This window comes from Schistocerca nitens, chromosome 12 (genome assembly GCF_023898315.1).
Source record: "Schistocerca nitens isolate TAMUIC-IGC-003100 chromosome 12, iqSchNite1.1, whole genome shotgun sequence".
Taxonomy (NCBI): Eukaryota; Metazoa; Arthropoda; class Insecta; order Orthoptera; family Acrididae; genus Schistocerca; species Schistocerca nitens.
The window spans coordinates 919,999-940,971 of NC_064625.1; the positions used below are offsets into that span (position 1 = coordinate 919,999).

General features: G+C 44.3%; 1 protein-coding gene across 6 annotated transcripts in view; it reads right to left on the reverse strand.

Moving 5' to 3' along the window:
- Window positions 1-20,973, reverse strand: part of LOC126215124 (uncharacterized) — a 60,396-nt gene that overhangs the window by 9,533 nt on the left and 29,890 nt on the right. For 4 of the 6 annotated variants that reach the window (XM_049941784.1, XM_049941782.1, XM_049941781.1 and 1 more), the window contains exons 3-4: window positions 12,872-13,021; window positions 10,153-10,272 (exon numbers count right to left, since the gene is read on the reverse strand). In XM_049941784.1, coding sequence (XP_049797741.1) covers window positions 10,153-10,272; window positions 12,872-13,012 — 261 coding nt within the window. In that variant the 5' untranslated portion in view covers window positions 13,013-13,021. The remainder of the gene's footprint in view (window positions 1-10,152; window positions 10,273-12,871; window positions 13,022-20,973) is intronic. The other 2 variants (XM_049941785.1, XM_049941786.1) reach the window with 1 other exon arrangement.

Sequence of the window (20,973 nt, forward strand, 5' to 3'; positions counted from 1 at the left end):
ATTATCTATCGACCTGAACCAGACTAGAGGTTCGGCGTTTTGGGTCGACATAGGAGGGTGCCGTATATGAGTGGCCACGGTTGTGCTGCAAATTTATTTGTAAACGATCTGGACACCCTATCTTTGTTCCTTCACAACATCGACACCTTTCCCAACCACTTCGTGTGGTCCTCCTCAACCAAGTGTGCCACTTTCCTATATGTTGAACTATTACTCTCCGACGGTTCCACCCACACCTCTGTCCACATTAAACTCGCAAAGTACCACGAGTATCTGCACTTCGACAGTCGGCATCTCTTTCACACCAAAAAAATGCCTTCCACATAGCCCGGCTACCTGGGACGACATATCTGCAATGACGAACTCCGTCGCTCAGTACGCTAAGGGTCTCGTCCGGGCCTTCACGGAAAGGCACTAGTCCCCAGATCTAGTCCACAAACAGATCTCCCGTGCCATTTCCCCTCACATCCCCAATCCTCCCACCAGCTCCAGCAACCAGCCACAACAGAGTGTTCCCTTCGTCACCCAATACCACCCCGGACTGGAACAACTGAACCACACCTTTCACAAGGGCTCCGATTATCTATCACCGTGCCGTAAAATAAAGGACATCCTACCCGAGATACTTCCCATTCCCGCTAAAGCGATTTTTCGACGCCCACCCAACCTTCACGACATCCTAGTCCGTCCCCGTGCCACTCCCGAGCCCAAACCCTTTCCACAGGAACCGTGTCCCTGTGGAAGACCCAGGTGCAAGAGCAGCCCAATCCACCCACTCGGCACTTCCTACTACACTCCTGTCACAGGTTTATTCTCCCCCACCAGGGGGCACGCCACCTGCGAAAGCAGCCACGTCATCTACCAGCTCAGTGGCAAACACTGCACAGCACCAGCACAACACCGGCAGTCCACCAGGATAAATGGCCACCGCCCAACTGTGGCCGAGAGCAAAACGGGTTACCCTGTAGCACATCCTGCAGCTGAACATAAAATACTTTATTTCTTTGGCTGCTTTACTACCCGACCTATCTGGATCCTCCCCTGCACCACCAGCTTTTCTGAAACGTGCAGATACGAGTTATCCTTCCGACAAATTTTTTTCTCTGCTCCAATAATTCTCCCGGCCTCAACCTACGGTAACGTACTCTCCCCACACACTCCACCCCCTCTGTCCTACCGTCTCCTCCCTATCCCCGTCTCCAACACCGTTTATTTGTCCTCTCCCTGCTAACGCTTCCACCCAGCTTTGCCCGCTCCTCTCCCTTTTCGCTCCTGTTTTCCCTACCTGCCTCCCCCACAACCTCCTGACGCTGCACTTGTCGGCATTCTAGACCCTGCACACGACACCGGAGAACATTAGTCTCCCCCCCCCCCCCCCCCACCCGTACACTACCATTCCTTCCCCTTCCTGACCCATCTACATTGCTGCTTGCATCGCACTTAATAATTATAGTCTGGCCCAATATGCTGGAGTTGGTGGGCACGTGTGAATGATGTGTGCTCGCTTGTGTGTACGAATGGTGTGTCCTTTTGCTGATGAAGGCTGTGGCTGAAAACTTTACGTAACTGTCTTTTAATTACGCCTGCTCACAACTTCTTTACGGTGTCTTCTTTACGGTTAGTAGCAATCTATCTTTTCGTACATTGTCGAATGGTAATTGGAGCCAGATGCATGGGAAACTACATTCTGGAAACTGAAATCCAAAATTCTGAGGTGCACCGTGTCAAGACCGTGCCAAGAATACCAAATTTCAGGCATTACCTCTCTCCACACACAATTCACTTAACGACAGAGCAGCGGTCTGCAGAGTCGTCAGTGTTAAGACACGAGCGGCACTGCACAAAATAACTGCAGAAATCGGCACGGGACGTACGACGAACTATCTGCTAGCACAGTGTGGCAAAATTTGGCACTAACGGGTCGTGGCAGCAGACGACCGACGGAGTGCCTCCGCTGACGGCACGGCGTCGCCTGCGGCACCTCTCCCGGACTCTCGACCGTATCGGTCGAGCCCTAGACGGTCGGAAAACTGTGGCCCGGTCAAACGAGTCCCTATTTCAGTCGGTAAGAGCTGACGGTAGGGTTCGAGTCCGACACGGACCCCACGAAGCCGAGGACCCACGTCGTAAACGAGGCACCGTGCGAGCTGGCGACGGTTCCGTAATGCTGCGGGCAGTGTTTACACCGAGGGGACTGGGTCCTCTATTTTATTTGAAATGATCGTTCACTGGAAAACACTTTATGTTCGGCTACTTTGAGACGGTATGCAGCCATTTGTGGACTTCGCATTCCCAAACAACAATAGAAATTTTAAGGATGACAAAACGACCTGTCACCGGGCCACAATTGTTCGCGATCAAAACAGAGTATTCTGTACGTTTCGAGCAAACGATTTGACCACCAGATCGCCAAACACTAATTCCGTCGAACACTTGTGGGACGTCTGAGAGGTCAGTTCGTGCACAAATTCTGTACCGGCAACACTTTTGCAATTGTGGATGACAGACAACATTGCTCAGTATTTCTGCAGGGAACTTCCACGAGTTGGGTTCATGCCGTGTCAAGTAACTGCACTACACTGGGCAAAAGGAAGTCCAACATGATATTAAGAGGTACGCCACGACTTTTGTCGAGGTATATTGTTTGAACATTGCTGAAATACACACACTCACATTTTTAACAGTAAACCAATTAAGATGCAGCTCTCTCTCTCTCTCTCTCTCTCTCACACACACACACACACACACACACAATGAAGCTGAAATGAAATGCACTTCTCTCATTTGGGTCTACTCTATTTCCTCTGTCAACTGTATCTCGTACTGGTTCCAAACTGATGACCAGTGTACAAGTATTGTTCGAATGAGAGTTCTGTACACTATTTCCTTTGTGGGCGGACTACACTTACTGAGGATTTTTCCACAGAACCTCACTCTGCCATCTGCCTTGCCTGGCACTACTTTTATGTAGTCATTCAACTTTAAATTGGAATGTATGCATACTTCCAGGTACCTAATGGATACAACCACTTCCACAGATTGTTCTGTGATTGTGTAATCTTAAAATAATGGATCTTTCTGTTTATTTATGTATAATGTGTTACATATGTTTACGTTGAGGGTCAACTGCCAATCCCCGTAATAAACACTGTTTGCAGATCTTCCTGCATTTTGCTACTAGTTTCTAGTATTGCAACGTCTCTATGATTTTGACATTTGTGTGACAATTTAAACAAGGAACCTCAGTGAAATTGTTCTAGAAAGAGAAATTTAATATTTTGCTCTTATCTCTGTCAGCAGTCATTTCTATGCCTGTCTCTAGTTGATCCATTGGCCGATTTAATGTAAGGCCGAAACTTCTTATCATTTTCAGTCAGATTAGTAGACAGAATTTTTTTCTTTTAAATTACCTTAATGATTTACTAAGCAACAACACACAATCTGAACACAAAATTTCTGATACTTCATACAACCTACTCCCTAATGTGCAAGCTGCATTTATTTTTTACTGGATTGAATTATTGAAGGAAATGGTGAGGGAATCAGAAGGTACAAAATATTGTAGCAGTACAAAAAATGAACACCAGGTTACAACAAAGATTTACTTTAACAACTACTGTCTTCTATTTATATCTCAAACACTCTAATATAACTATGAACTAAAGCTAGTTATTTCTAATATAGAAAAATTGGTTTAAATATTTTGACAAATACCTGCAAGTTTGGACAGTTGCATACGATACACGTACATTAATTTTCACCTTCGCAGATGAAAGAACTCGTCACAATCGGGAACAGTGCGAAAACTTCTGTACGAGAAAAAGCGATGACTTTCAAAGTTTTCTCATTTGCAAAACAGACACTTCTTGTGCAGCTCATTGGCTCAGTGGTGAAGTGCCAGATTACAGGTCCAGAGGTCTCGTTACTCTAGTGTTTATACCTGTCACATTTCTCGTTTTTCAACCCCGGCAACAGCTGCCGAGTCGCACCACAGTTCAAACTGTAGGACCCCCTATAAATGTCCGGGTAAGCCATTTCAAAGTTCCGAGGAGGGTGACTGCATACCTCAAACGACAGGACAGTGCTCAGTAAAGTGCTCCGATGTCCAAACCGATCTTCGGACTGACGACAGCTTTACTTTTTAAGCTATTTCTTTACAACTAATATAAATACAGTATGGTGTGTTTTGAGGTTTTTTGTGCAGGTTAAGTGTGAAATGGAAAGTTTCAGTCAAATATGAAAATAGTAAGGAAGCAGAAATACAGATAGGTACACCAACAAAGTTTTATAAACCTACTGCAGTGAAGCATAGGAAAGTGAGCTATAAGCATTAGAAGAATCCGGCCTAAGTCTACAGTCTCCTCGAGATTAGTTTCGGGCAGAGCACGGGAGTCGAAAAACTGGCAGTTGCAGTACTCGGCTCACACGGAGTGTTTAGTTTTTTCCCTTATTACCCACTACAGTGTGGAAGTGAACACGAACTGTACGTGCCCGCCGTGTCCGACAGTACTCCGTAGAGTTACTAAGCGACAGACTAGTCGGCCGCCGACGACGTGCAATTTCTAGTACAGCCAATACGCATACATTAAAGTGAAAAAGCTTTCAAAACTTAATACCTTCCTCAGGGAGGGAGGGAGGGAGGAAGGATCGCTCGTCGACAAGACGGGTGGGGCCAGGGAGAGAGGCAGTTGACAGACAGGAGGAAGTCAGAGCCAGTACAGTGACGAGTGAGCTGGCTGAGCCGTGGTAAAAATTGCTGTTTGGAAGAGCGCGCCGCAGTGCGTAGTGTGAAGCAGTCGCCCTCCGTTTCTGGCGGTGGCGCCGCCGTGGCAATCGCAGCTTCGGTGTCTCCCTCCGGTGGGAAAGGGGAAAGGTTTCCTGTTCACGTGCATTTGAGGGGCGCTACGACCTCGCCAGTCGGCCAGTCTGGGTCAGTCTCTCGTCCCCGGCTCGCTAGTCTCTCTCCTGTCCGCATTTGTTAGGCAGTTAGTGTCATTCGGATCGACCTTTAAAGGCGGCAAAATGAGAGTCTTTCCACTCCGCCAGTAAGAGAACTCGAAGTGGTCGCCCGGTCGGGGCTCAGTTCCCGCATCCGAGTCTGCGCGTTAGGCCACCAGTCTGCTCGAGTTTGCTCGGGCAGTGCTCACCGGCGGTCGGATCGATCGGTCGGTCGGTCGTACACCGAGACACGAGACGACTCGTCCGTCTCGAGCGTCGGTGCACGTGAGGTCGCCACGCGAGTCCGGTGGGCCGCGGCGTACAGCGCGGGGTAGTGACTTCGCGGTCGACACGAGAGCGACGGGAGTCGACCCGCGACATCGGTCTGGCCGGTGCGAGCTGCGACGCCGCGAGACGGGAGATCGGCGTGCCTTCCCGTGTCCGTAGAAGCGGGCGGCAGCGGACGGTTCGGGAGAGCGATTTGGGGGTGCTGCGCCAGGTCTTCTCGAGAAATCGCAATTTATTAGAAGTTAAGTGATTGGTGATATGTTGTCTGATTTACTCTTGTTAAATTCTACTTGTTTTCTTGGTGAGGTCACCAGCCGTTTTGGTTTGGAGTCGTCCCACTAATTCTTCTCCGTTTGCCCAACCGCGGGAAGGTGGTTGTTTATAAATTGGGTGGTCCGTTTTTCCGTTTTGGAGTAGGGGAGGGTTACAGCAACCTGCGGTTCGGGTTGTTCGGTAATCTCCCTATCGATCTACCGTGCGTCAGTTGCTGCCTCTGTCACGTTTGTCGGATTTGGTGTGTTAACGAATTTATTGTTTGGAGTGTAATGGGCTAATACCTGAAACATGTTTTGGTCTTTGGAAACTTTGATATTATTGCCTATGATCTTGAGAGGTGGTATCTGTGTACTGTAGAGCATCTTAACTATTGTTTGGCCAACCTTGTAGAATTTTACATAAGATTGCATTTCATGGGCTTTTATTTAAATGATCATTTTAGTATATAAAGTCGCCACCCTTTCACTGTAAGACCTTTCTTAGAAGTTAAAATCAAGTTGCACCTTCAGTGCAAGGTTAATATTTTAATTGTTAGTGTTTTGTACCATTTCCATCCCTCCTACGGGGGTTGCATAGTTTGTGTGCTTGTGTAAATTGTTAAAACTCTTAGTTTAAAGTTATCTGGTGTGTCGCAGATTTGCACCAGTGTAGTCTATCAGAGGCTGTCGCGAGTGGTCATAACTACGGCCGTGTCAAAAGGGAGCGGCAAGGTTCTCTGCCCGAAAGCTCGTACAGTCAAAACTTGTTTCTTTCTGCCTCTGAATAAATTGAAACTTTGATATTTAGAGGGTGCCTTCTGATTATAATTCTAAATCTATTTCTTTTAAAAAATGCTTTTAGGCACTATTAAAGTGAATAAAATTCCCATTTGTTAGAAGGAATTTGGTTATGATTTCAACAGTTACTCCCTGGCAAAAAACGAATTAATGTGTTAAACATTTGACATCAAATATTTAAGTGAGAAAAAGCTAAAAAGAGGTTTGAAATTATGTATAAAGCTTGTTGGAAGTTACACAGTGCTTTCATCATCCAATATTGGATTTTGCAGCCCAAAATGGTGTTAAGGGTAAAAAGGAGCATTATTTTCTTTTTCAATGTTTTTTTTGTGACTACCACTGCGCTTCGGTGGGACGACGGTTACATAAGAAGCTCAGCAGCAGTGGAAATGGATCCCACTCTCAGCTCTGCTGAGCTACGCACACTGAGCAAGTAATGCTTTCAGAAGGTTCAGTCAACAAATGGGACGGCAGAGGTCGGTCACGTGAGTGGCCACAGCAGCGAATCGCTCTCTCGTCCACAGACCCTGCTACCCTGCGCCTGCTCCACCAGCCGAGGGCACAAGGCTCTCCACCATTATGCGCGGCTCCGTCCACGGTCACAGCAGGTGACAGACCGAATGTCCACTGTAGAATACGAGGAGGAGAATAAATCTCCATTTTTTTGGCAACTCTTTCATTCCCCGTGCTAGAGTGAACAGAATCAGTCCCAGATTCCCACTTTACTGTGGTTCAGACATAAAACGCAGTTTATAATCTTAATATTTGCTTTATTACGTTAAACCTTCAACGTATCACACTTAGCGGCGAGTGGACTGTGTCGGTGCTTTAAATTTGGTCAATAATTGTACGAAATATTGAAAATCAAATTATTATTGCTCCCGGAAGCCACTACAATAACAACCTGCAACTAGGATTATGAAACGTGAAGTGGATAGGCCATTTAGTTACACTGATCAGAACAGGAGGGATTCTTAACACAGTTTAGGTCCAATAGAATGCCGGGATGGGATGGAGAGCCAGGGAGTTCAGGTAAAGAAGTACCAGGTACGAGGGTACGAGGGTGCAAATGTCTCGCAGCAGCAGCAGGCTCTCTGCTCCCTGTAGAGTACCAGCTACTGGTTGTCCACAAGCAGGCAGATCTTATGCGTCCAACCGCGTTGTCAGATAGTTTTGAGATGGCTGCTCCTACACAAAAAACAACGCCATATTTTTGACCTACTCTCTCCGACGTGCCCCCGTCCCCAATTCGACTTCACCTCCCGTAGTCCTCACCGTAGGCGAGTCCCTCTCACCCCAGTGATCGATTCAGCTGACCCTCCTTCACGAGGAAAAAATTTGTGCGTGTTAGCGATACAGAATATTTCACCTGCAGACAGTAGCTAGAGTGGAGACGGCATACTGAGAACCCCGACAGTTCGCAGTGCCGTTCCCGACTTTCGACTCCGAAATGCTGACGGTTGCCGGCAAAAACAGTAGTCGGCTACGAGCTGTGACGACACGGAGGTGTCACCGAAGAGACGTTTACAAAATTGCATTACTTTATCGGTCGAGATAGGCTCGCGACAACCGGCGACTGTCGGGGATCGATTTACGCCGACTCGACCGTAGTGGCCGGCTATTCTGCTTCGTGTGACTCGCACGCGCTTCCTGCCATTTTTTTGCACTTTTACACGTTTATCGACAATATACATTTGGAAGTTGACCACTCGACAGGGTGTGAAGTCCAGCCACTCTAACCCCACACGACATTACAGTTATTGCAAGTAAATATTCTGACAGTACTTTTTAATTTCTTTACTAACTCGTGTATTCTAGAGCACCGACTGCCATATCAAAGGTTTTGGTTGTGCAAAATAGTTTAGCTAAAACTGTGTCTCAGTTCACTATTTTGCTAATACAGCTCCTACTCCCAAAAAATTCAAAAGCTACCACCACCTACTCGAACCCAGCGGTGCTAAACCCTAAAATATCAAAAATAAAGCAACACGTGAAACGAGGATGTTGCTTACTGTCTAATGTGTGTGTAATGCACTGTGTCGTCTTTTACACAAGAACGAGAACCACCAGCTCTAAATGGACACAGAGTCGTTCGCCTCGCGGACGGCTAGCGATCGGCAGCTGTAGGGGGAGCCAAGTACCTGCTGCTGCTCACCGAGTGGGGCATTTTGTTCCTGCCACCCGATACTACTTTCCCCTCATCTTTGGAGGCAGAGAATGTTCCTGCACATATTTTTTGAGAGGCAGTAATTGCTAAACGTTGCACAATACTGTCGACACTCGTGATCCTTTATGCAGTACACGAACAGATAGGAGGGCAAAAGTTTGACAAGAAATCTGTCTGGTAGTATTGCCGAGAGGCAGATTGAAACTGGGAAGCCTTTTTATATTACGTTAAGCATTTAAAATATTTATAATAATAAACTAATAAATTTGTAACGATTTTTAAGTCGAGCGATTACCTACAAATTTTGGTAATAATATGACCGACACAAAGTTTCGGTACTGACAGAACAGAACACTCTTGGTCAGGGGTGCGAGGGGTGGAAAGGCCACTACAGTGGGTCTGTCTCCAGGAGGCTAAAGGTGACCGGCGAGGGTGCAAGCGTCACACGGCTGCAGCAGGCGACAGCGGGCCCGCCGAACTGCCACAGAGGCCGAGGGACACCACGCGCGTCTGCCGTTGCAGTCGCCGACTCGCCGGACCGTCTTTTCGGAGCCATCGTCTACAAATTTTTCAGCTCTTCACACTGAGGGCTATAATAATTAGACAGGTGTCAGTCTAAAGATGGCCGACAGTCGCTACATCACAAAGGAAGGGATTTCAGAAAATCGGTAGAGTAGTTTCGAAGACTTTGCTGAGAATATTTTTGTCTGCTCGATGAACTGTAATGAAGGTTTCTACCATTTTAATGCTTTACAGTGTGCTTTAAATAATCATCTCTGGTAAAGTGCACCAACATTCTCCACTCTGACCATAATCTTCACAAATTGCACTCCCTTACAAACTTTCTCATTGTAAACGTAATGGGAAACCATCTCTCAGTGGGATTAAAGGGATAATAGTTTGACAGTCTTATAGAATCTTATAATGTACTCGTAGGTAGTTTTGCCATTTCGATGTCTGTCTGGATACACATGCACAATGTCCTAACCCGCCCTCCCCCACACCCCACATAACATCAAACATGTGAACTGAACTCACTTTTGGATTTTATATCACATCGAAAAAAATTCTCAAGAGAGATCGTCAACTAGATTATTTCTGACAAGTTTAGGTCGTTCCAGACACTTTCCTCTGAATACCGTTATTTCAGAATACTACACATAAAAATTGGGATGTAGCTAACAAAGTAAACAATTACAGTTCAATTTATTCTAGACTGTCCCATCAGATACTATTCGGAACGATCATTATTAACAGTTGACGGTCGTGTAGAGACTCGGTGGTCAGCCATCGGTGCTCCATTTAGGGATGTTTCATTAAATGTTTGGAAGAACTACAAAAATTCGCTTTAGTTAACATATCAGTGTTACGGTCCGAATGTCTCGGACAGCTCGCAATTGTTTTCGGATGATATTTTTACAGAATGTTACAACATTCTCTGCCTATAGTTCACACAATAATACTTTACTATTCTAACTGGTCAATCTGTTGTATAACATTTTATGCAGTCATAATTTACCTAAGTCACGGCAAGAAAGAAACATCGGGACATCGTTTGGAATGAATTTTTGTATTTCTTGCAGAACTGTAGAGCGGTACAAATTTAAAAAGTTTTGTTCTGAAAAGAAGCAGTAAAGGCTAGCCCACAAGCCCTCACAGAGCCACACACAGCCAACAGCTGCAGTTCAGCGCACACACTGAGCTCACCACAGTCGGCACGGGTAGTGCAGCCACAGCACCGCCGATCTCTCCCAGCATCAGCTCCTCCTCCTCTTCTATTTCGTCCACGTCTCCTTCGGCACTGTTAGTGGCGTCAGCTATAGTCTCCTGCATAAAAATAAATTCCGTCTGATTGTTTGCCGTGTTCCGTAAGAAGCTTTGCAAAGGATGTACAATAAAAGCTTATATTAAAAAGCTACAAACGAATTACAGGTCTTATTGCCAATCAGCAGCAGCAGCAGCAGCAGCAGCAGCAGCCACCACCACCACTGCCATTTCTATCGTTAAATGATGTGGCCTCTCCGAGTACCAAATTCAGGTATGTCTGCAACTTCATCTTCCACAAATCTAGGCTTCTGCCTCGTCTATTTGTGAAGTGCACAGATCCCACAGCCTCCAGTCAAAACTGGGAGGGCACACTGATCGGAAAACTTTTTTCCCAGTTTTATTGCCATATTTGATCTGAATTTTGTTGAATGTCTTCCAAATGATTGCCCGCCTAGCTCAATATGTCTAAAGATTTAAGATCTTAGGTCTCAAGTCGCATTCACGTGCTAGCCGAGATGGACGTATTCTCTGACAGTGTCCGACTGTTTCTTTTTGAGCTGTACTTTTCCTACAGATCTTCGTTTAATGGACAAATTTTGTCAACAGTTCCATTCATTTCTGCTGCCCGGCATTCTCGGTCGAGATCTATAACCGAAGTCTGTTGTTCTTCAAAATCATTTGCTAATACCACAAAGTCATCTGCAACGCACAGGTACAAGCAATAAAAAAATGTGAAAGTGAAGACATTACTCCTAGGTTTTGGAACTAACAAGTTTCTTCCTCGAAGAGGAGAAAGTGACATGCTGAGCCAGATTAATAAGGAAGAGTAGCTCACTTAGACACCAGCTATAAAGAGGGTGAGGGTCCGAGTTAGCTGCCGCTCCTTTTTAACCTTACTCCGCCCGACCCTATCTCCTCTCTGAAAAAGAAACTGTAAGTTCCCAAATCTAGGAAGCGTGTCACGTCCTTTTTACGTACATCTATTCACTATACTAAAAATTACCTCGTAAAGCTAAGTACTGACTGGCAAATCTGTCTCTTAATTTTACAATTTTCTCAAGTAAATTTTCTTTTGATACAAAGTACATATTAATATAATTGGATACACATATAAAAGTTGTGGAAATGTGCAAGCTTTTGCGCCAGTGGCTCCTTCTCCTGGAAGACAGGTTGAAGGGAGAGGAAAAGTAATGAAGGAAAAGATCTGGGGAGGTTTACAAAACGGGTAGAGTTACAGAAAAATTGCCGAGGACACAGGTCGGGAGACTTACCAAATGTGACGATTATTGATGACTGTATCAGATGAGATTTGAAAACCAGAGAGCTTACAAACTGAACGTAAAGTGATATGCAAAACAGAGATTACTGGAGGGGGAAAACTTATTATTATTATTATTATTATTATTATTAATAAGACGGAAGGATTCATGATTCCAATACAGGATCAAACAATAAACACCAGATATTACAGCAAGCATAGTATTAAAGATCCCAATACCACAACAGATAAATCCAGACTTTGCAAACAACAAATAGAAACAGCAGATCACATCACAAGCGGATGTACAATACTAGCAAATACAGAATACCCCAGAAGACATGACAATGTAGCAAAAATAATACAGCAACAACTTGCCATACAACATAAACTAATAAAACAAGATGTTCCCACATACAAGTATGCACCACAAAATGTACTGGAGAATGATGAATACAAATTACACTGGAACAGAACCATTATAACAGATAAAACAACGCCACATAACAAACCTGACATCATACTCACTAATAAAAAGAAGAAATTAACACAACTAATCGAAATATCCATACCCAATACAACAAATATACGGAAGAAAACAGGAGAAAAAAGTGAAAAATACATCCAACTGGCTGAGGAAGTCAAGGACATGTGGCATCACAATAAAGTTGACATCGTACCAATTATACTATCAACTACAGGAGTCATACCACACAATATCCACTAGTACATCAACGCAATACAGCTACATCCAAACATATATATACAACTACAGAAATCTGTAATTAATGATACATGTTCAATTATTCGAAAGTTCCTAAATGCAATGTAACATATACCGTACAGTTAAAAGGAAGTCACGCTTGATCAACGTCTGCGTCACTTTCCATTTTTAACCAGACATAACGTGTGAAACAGGAAAGAAAATAAAAATAATAATAATAATAATAATCAGCAGTTAAGAGCAGAAAGCTTATGGTGTAACGTACCAATTTGTTAAACTGATGTGTCGCACAGGGTATTTAGGAGTGTCAAACGACAATCGTCAACTACTGAAGCACACATATTTAATATCGCTCAAAGAATGGAACACGCTTGTCAAGTGTGAGGTTCTTCTGTACGTGACGAACGTCGTTTGTCGGTCCTAATACCCTGCGCGACACGTCACTTTAACAAAGGTGGTTATTTGGGCTTTTGACAGGTGGTCACATCAATGTGACTGGACTGTGTATTAAACATATATATAAAAATTAAGGTTTTTTTTTTTTTTTTTTTTTTTTTTTTTTTTTTTTTTTTTTTTTTACACACACAGGCCACTGTGTTTTCAACTGTGTGCTGTACGGTAGCAAGATACTCTCATCTTCAAATTCCATATGTGATGGCAGTTGTCAGCAATGTCACCTTGTATTCCTTTATGTAGATGGCAGTTTTACGAAGTCTCCGCAAAATTGACTCGTCTCCAATGTCGACTGGTTCATTTCTGTGGGATTTCACAGAGTTGAGATAAGAATCTACTGCCATCCAATACTCTGTTTTCTCCATCTTTTCTGCCTGAAACAATTTACATGCCTTACAACCACACTGCAAATCAACAACACAGCCACCATCACCACTGTACTTGTCAAATGTCAAATTCCAAAACAAATTCTGAAAGACAGGCATCAAATAAAATGTTCATGCAGCTTATTTAACTATTATCTCAGTATACCCCCCCCCCCCCCCCCCCACTATACACACAAATTCCCCTCTATTCCTTTGCCTCACCATGATGATTTTGATTACCACATAACTACAATATAGTCAGAGAAATGACTAGCAACACAATCTACAATAAAAGTTGCCCAATACTGCTGGAAGCTCATTAGAAAGCTGAACCAGAATAGCTGCTTTGTCAAGTACTCTAGAATGATGTGATGTTCATCTTACATCATCAGTGAACTGCCTTATAGCTGTCAACGCTCTGATTGGATGGTGAATAACGCAAATGTATTGAAAATAATACGTTAATTATGGTTTCACAGTAGTTTGACACTACATCATTTTAGATGTACTTAACAATGGCAATAAATGCCAAAACAGACTGTCATTAATAAAGATTAATTATTACAAGTGGCCATTCTGGTGCATCTTTCTAATACCTAAATCATTATCTAACATACATAGTGCTGCTGGCCCTAACAAAGAAGAAAAGCTGCTGGCAGCAGTCATGTAGCAAATTTTATGGTCCACTAAACAACACAATGAGACAAAGCTCAGTCCTCGACCCATTATTGTTCGCACTTGACATACGTGACCTTCCGTTAAGCTTACTTACTAAAAGAACATTTCTCTTTGCCGAAGGCATCACAAATCCCATATCTGACAAAAGAACCTGGCTAGACTGTGTTGAATAGAAGCACAACCCAATGGTGGCTTAAACAGACTACTCCTTAATGTAAAGTATATAGTTGATCTAACGTTTTGCAATACTAAAAACTCCACTGGTTCCCACTGCATTATTAAGCTATAACCATGCGGAGTTTTTCAACAAAACCAAATTCCAAGGGATTTTCATCACCTACACTCGTGGAAATCTCACACTGATATAACCACATGAGTAAAGTATGTTCTACAATTTGTTCAATAAGAAATTAGTGCATATCTATGTGCTATGCTTGTTCTCATTCAATACTCAATTATGGGACCTTTTTTTGTGAGGGGGGGGGGGGGGCAAAGTTCAGCTGGTGAAGTTTCTTAACCGTTAAAAGGTGAGCAAACAGAGCAATACTGTTGAAGGAGACAGAAAAAATGTGTAAATTACTGTTTAAGAAACCCCTTGTATGCCGGCATGCACTACCTATCATGTTTTACAGTAAATTAGACAAGAACTAAGACCATGAAAAGATTAAAAAAACTGGGAGAGGTCGGTTGCCCACACAACAAAACAGTACAGTACAGTACAGCACAGCACATGTCAATGTCAAATATAAGGGTATAAAAGCCACTGAGGGAATTTTGAAATGTTCTCAATCAGCCGTACGGTGCCGTCCAAATGGTGCAATATTTTGGCAAACTTACTCGGTGCCATCTCTAGCTGGGAATCACACACCATTAAAGAATGTCACAGAACTACAGGATGTTTTAATAAATATAATAATTCATTGTTTTACAGTTAACAGGGAAACTTAGAACCTGATCTGTCATAAGCAGACAATTAGAGGCATTCGTGTAAGTCACGTGAGAGTACACAGACAACTGTGTACGAATTTTACAATCTTAATCTTAGTCTGTAACATACTCTAGTAACTTGACGATACTGTCTAAGGACATGTCTCTTTAAATAGGTGCTTGTTATGTATTTTCTGCATTTCTTAGTATGCACTAGGGTCGACTGAAAAGTAATGCCTCCACTTTCGTAACTCTTCGACAGTCGGTAGCATCGGTATGCGGCAGGTACCGGCTCGTTCCACAGCCTCTTCTCTACGGTTCCACTCGGTGGGAAGCCTTAGCATTGAAGGTTGTGTTGTTACATCCCTGCACAGACGGTCGGTCAATGCAATTAAAGCAACGTGCAGTCATTCAATTCTTGACAACAGAAGATGTCACCCCAAAGGAGATTCATCAGAAAATGAAAGCAGTTTATGGTGACTGTGTTGACATTAGTACTGTGAATCACTGGGTGAGTAAGTTTAAAGATGTCGAGGTGGGACCATCTGACCTGCACGGCAGAGTTGGACGTCCCGTGACAGCAACCACCGAATTTCACAAGCAAAATGTCGACAGATTCGTACAGGACGATCATCGTATCACTCCGAGAGAAATTGCGAGCACAATCGTCATTTCACAAGAACGTGTGGGTCAATTTATTGCTTTGCTTGGCTATTGGAAGTTCTGTTTTCCTGCAGCATGACAATGCCAAACCACACACTTCATGTGCAACCACAACAGAATTTCAGAGACTGAATCTCACCACTGTACGGCATTCTCCATACAGTCCAGATTTAGCACCGTCTGACTTCCATTTTCCGTGGGGTACGGGACCAAACGGTGAGGACATCAGTCCCGCAATTCCAAAGTTACACACAAAAGAGATAGAGTCTGCTCAGAGTGGATGGATCCAGTCAGAGGAATCAAACTATAGAATGAGGAAGCTAAAACACACACAGTAAAAGGTTAAAAAGGGTAGCCCAAAGCTAAAACTGGGAAAACAGAGGGCTAAAGAAGCAGTCTTTCGAAGGGGGAGTCATGGGTCCCAGACCAAGAAAACAGGAAGAGAGGCCCCAACCACAACCGCCCTGCCCCTACTCCAGGAGTAAAGCATAACTTTAAATCTAAAAATAAAAACCACTTTCAGCGAAGAAACTGGGGGTAAGTTCAACCGACCATGAATCGTCTGTTAATATTAAATTTAAGGAATCTGCAAGACTCTACTTAGTACGAAGGGTCAAAAAAAGGGGACATTCCACCAATATATGTAATACTGTTAGTCGGGCTCCACAATCACACTGTGGGCGTGGTTTGTTACGCAAGAGGAAACAATGAGCGAGCTTGGTATGACCAATGTGTAGACGACACAGGACAATGGACTCCTTCCGAGAGGAGCAGAAAGGAGCATGTGAAATTGCAGTAGACTCCTCGATTGTGCGGAGTTTATTACTGAGAGCAGTAGCGTGTTAAACGTCATTCAACTTTTGTGCAGGAGAGAGCTAAGTATCTGCTTCCCTAGCGAAATGGTCAGCCAGTTCATTCCCTGGGATGCCCCCACGACTCGGGACCCGTAGAAAGACAACTGAATAGGTGGCACACTCAAGGGCGGAGAGGTGGTCACGGATGGAGAGACCGAATGACGAAGAGAGTAGCATCGGTCGATAACCTGCAGCAGCTCATTGATTTGGTACATATTAAAACACTGTGGAATGAGGCCTGAGAAACAAAGCTGAGGGCCCTGTTGATGACTACTAGCTCTGCCGTGAACACACTACACGATTCCAGCAATAAAAATGGTGCTCTAAGCTAGGAGACATAAAAGTGTATCCCACCTGCAAGGATAGAACGTACAAGACACCGGAAAACGATAGCGGCGAAAGAGACATTAGGACCCTGGAATAGGTCGGTCCTAATCTGTTGCCTAGGCACCATCCGAGGGAAAGTGTGGGAGGAAATCCGCGGAGTGCATTCCGGCGAGTGGAGACGGAGATCCCGACGGGGGGAAGTGAGATACATTCCAATAATCAGTCCCACCCGTGGGTGGTTATCGGGAGTGAGACATCCCCCGTTTGCAAAGAAGACAGGGTACAAGGGACGGTCAGGGAATATACGAATGGCAAATGCCTAAGAACCAGGAGTTGGCGCCATCATATTTGTACAGGGGTAATCTCCACTTCTGTCAGGAGACTGCCAAGAGAACCAGTGCGAAAGGCACCAACAGCCAGATGCAGACCACAAGATGGAGAAGAGTAGCTCTGTTTGCACCTCCATAAATGCGGGCCACGAAGCAGAGAGCATTAAGCTTCTGCACACATGTCGTCTTCAGGTGGCGAATATGTGCAGCCGTGTGAGATTCTTATCGGGAATAAGACCCGAGAAACAGGACTGTGCTACGACACTGAGGAGCTGGTCACCTACATGAAGTTCTGGATCGGGGCGTACTGTCGGCCAACGACCAGAATGTGTAACCTGCATTTTGGAGGGAGAAAATGGGAAGCCACGGGAGACGGCCCACGCAGAGACCCGTCGGATAGCGAAGTAGGAACTGCACCAGATGCAAAAATTGCCGACATAGGTCGTATCAGATTAGGGAAGGATGGGGAAGGAAGTCGGGCGTGCCCTTTTAAAGGAACCGTCCTGGCATTTGCCTGAAGCGATCTAGAGAAATAACAGTAAATCTAAATCAAGACGGCTGGACGTGGGTTCGGACCGTCGTCCTGCCGAATGTGAGTCCTGTGTGTTAACCACTGTTCCACCTCACTTGGTCGTCGACAAAAAACTCCAGGCTAGTGACAGTCCCGACGGAGGTTAAAAGCCCGTCTAGGGAGAAAATGACTCGACACAGAACCCTTTGGGATACTATTCTCCTGAATCCGAAGGGTGCTAAGTGAAGTGTCAACTCGAAGCTAGAAAGGGCGGTGGGATAAAAACTCGCGCATAAAAACCTGAAGCTGGTCATCAAAGCCCCAGTCACGAAGGGTAACTAAAATGTGACAGTGCCAAGTCGTGTCGTATGCCTTATGTAGGTCAAAGAAGTCGGTGAGAAGGTACCGGCAGTTAGTAAAACCCTGTCAGATTGCTGTTTAAAATCTGAGTAAATGGTCAGTTGGAGATTATACTCCCTGGAAACCACACCGATACGGGGACTCGAGGCCCCGAGATTCAAGTACCCGACACGAAGTGAAGCTAACCATTCTCTCGAGCAGTCTACAAAGTACGTTCGTCAATCTAATCGGGCGGTAGCTGTCAAGAGATGTCAGTTTCTTCCTGCGCTTAAGAATGGGGATAACTACACTCTCTCGCCATTGCGACAGGAAAACACCTACGAGCCAAATGCAGTCGAAGACTGACAAGGAAACCTCCCCATCGCACCCCCCTCAAATTTAGTTATAAATTGACACAATGGATAGGCCTTGAAAAACTGAACACAGATCAATCGAGAAAACAGGAAGAAGTTGTGTGGAACTACGAAAAAATAAGCAAATTATACAAACTGAGTAGTCCATGTGCAAGATACACAACATCAAGGACAATTTGAGCTGATGAGTGCCGTGGTCCCGTGGTTAGGGTGAGCACCTGCGGAACCACAATTTTAAGTATCCAAAATTGGTCTGAAACGAATTAATAAATAAACCCCAGCAGTAACAAGAGTAGAAGAATGAACCACTCCCTCGAGTGAAAATTTTACTTTCTTTACTTTCGCAAAGTTACGATCTGTCCGTTCATTCATTGACGTCTCTATTCACTGTAATAAGTTTAGTGTCTGTGTTTTGCGACCGCACCGCAAAACCGTGCAATTAGTAGGCGAAAGGACGTGCCTCTCCAATAGGAACCGAAAACATTTGATCGCAAGGTCATAGATCAACCGATTCCTCCACAGGAAAACACGTCTGATATATTCTTTACGACACTGGTGACGGCATGTGCGTCACATGACAGGAATATGTTGTCGACCCAACTAACTTGCACACTTGGCGAATGGGTAAAAAGATTCTTCTACCTTGCCCGATTTAGGTTTTCTTGTGGATGTGATAATCACTCCCAAAAAAGTGTTGAAAACATAAGAGTTTGTCACATAAACCGCAACAAATGAATGCAACAGTTTCACAGTCGCACAGTTTTCTCTGTGCTCTGTCAAAACAAATGTTTTTTACGTTTTCAAATGTTTCCGTGCGTAGACCGTCAAATCCTGTATATGTCCAAGCAAATCTGAACATGTCCTGGAATTTTGGAGAGCGAAGTTGATTATGTGTGAGTGACTGAACTTTGATAATTATCTGAAAACAAAAAATTAAACTTTTCACTCGAGAGAAGATTTGAACCAAGGACCTCTCGTTCCGCAGCTGCTCACGCTAACCACGGGACCACGGGGCGCTTGTAAGCTGATACTGTCCTTGATGTTGCCTACCTTGCGCACGGACTACTCAGTTTGTATATTTTGCTTATTTTTTTCCATGGTTCCACACAACTTCTTCCTGTTTTCTCGATTGATCTGTGTTCAGTTTTTCAAGGCCTATCCCTGTGTCAACTTATAACTAAATCTGAGGGGGGTGCGATGGGGAGGTTCCCTTGTGAGTAGATGTTGCCCCCTCGGTAAACTCCGAGTGTCGGATCGTGTAGTTTTGGACGGAATCCAGGTGGCAGGACACATCATGTGAAGAGGTAACAGCCTGCAAGAATTCTTACTGAGTGAAGGTGGGGGTTAAAACAGAGGGGGGAGGGTGGGGTCTGTTCAACTCTGCGTTTCTGCTGGAGAAGGGTACCAGGATTGGAAGAGGATGCTGATGCCGTTGCAAAGTGTGTCACAATGTATTCCGCAAGGACCAATGGATCAATGCGCAGAGCACCTTGGACAGTAAGACCCTGGACAGCTGACTGTCGCTGGTAGCCCAGAAAGCTACTGAACGTGGACCAGACGTACGAGGATGAGGCATAAGTCCCCAAGGAGAAAACATAGCACTCCCAGCATTAATTTTACTCTGCTTAATAAGGTAACGAGCCTTGTTGTTGTTGTTGTTGTTGTGGTCTTCAGTCCTGAGACTGGTTTGATGCAGCTCTTCATGCTACTCTATCCTGTGCAAGCTTCTTCATCTCCCAGTACCTGCTGCAGCCTACATCCTTCTGAATCTGCTTAGTGTATTCATCTCTTGGTCTCCCTCTACGATTTTTACCTTCCACGCTGCCCTCCAATACTACATTGGTGATCCCTTGATGCCTCAGAACATGTCCTACCAACCGAACCCTTCTTCTACTCAAGTTGTGCCACAAACTCCTCTTCTCCCCAATCCTATTCAATACCTCCTCATTAGTTATGTGCTCTACCCATCTAATCTTCAACATTCTTCTGTAGCACCACATTTCAAAAGCTTCTATTCTCTTCTTGTCCTAACTAGTTATCGTCCACATTTCACTGCCATACATGGCTACACTCCATACAAATACTTTCAGAAACGACTTCCTGACACTTAAATCTACACTCGATGTTAACAAATTTCTCTTCTTCAGAAACGTTTTCCTTGCCATTGCCAGTCTACATTTTATATCGTCTCTACTTCGACCATCATCAGTTATTTTGCTCTCCACATAGCAAAACTCATTTACTACTTTAAGTGTCTCATTTCCTAATCTAATTCCCTCAGCATCACCCGACTACATTCCATTATCCTCGTTTTGCTTTTGTTGATGTTCATCTTACACCCTCCTTTCAAGACACTGTCCATACTGTTCAACTGCTCTTCCAAGTCCTTTGTTGTCTCTGACAGAATTACAATGTCATCAGTGAACCTCAAAGTAATTATTTCTTCTCCATGGATTTTAATACCTACTCCGAACTTTTCTTTTGTTTCCTTTACTGCTTGCTCAATATACACATTGAACAACATCGGGAATAGTCTACAACCCTGTCTCACTCCCATCCCAACCACTGCTTCCCTTTCATGCCCCTTGACTCTTATAACTGCCATCTGGTTGCTGTACAAATTGTAAATAGCCTTTCGCTCCCTGTATTTTACCTCTGCCACCTTCAGAATTTGAAAGAGAGTATTCCAGTTAACATTGTCAAAAGCTTTCTCTAAGTCTGCAAATGCTAGAAACGTAGGTTTGCCTTTTCTTAATCTTTCTTCTAAGATACGTCGTAACGTTAGTATTGCCTCACGTGTTCCAACATTTCTACGGAATCCAAACTGATCTTCCCCGAAGTCCGCTTCTACCAGTTTTTCCATTCGTCTGTAAAGAATTCGCTTTAGTATTTTGCAGCTGTGACTTATTAAACCGATAGTTCGGTAATTTTCACATCTGTCAACACCTGCTTTCTTTGG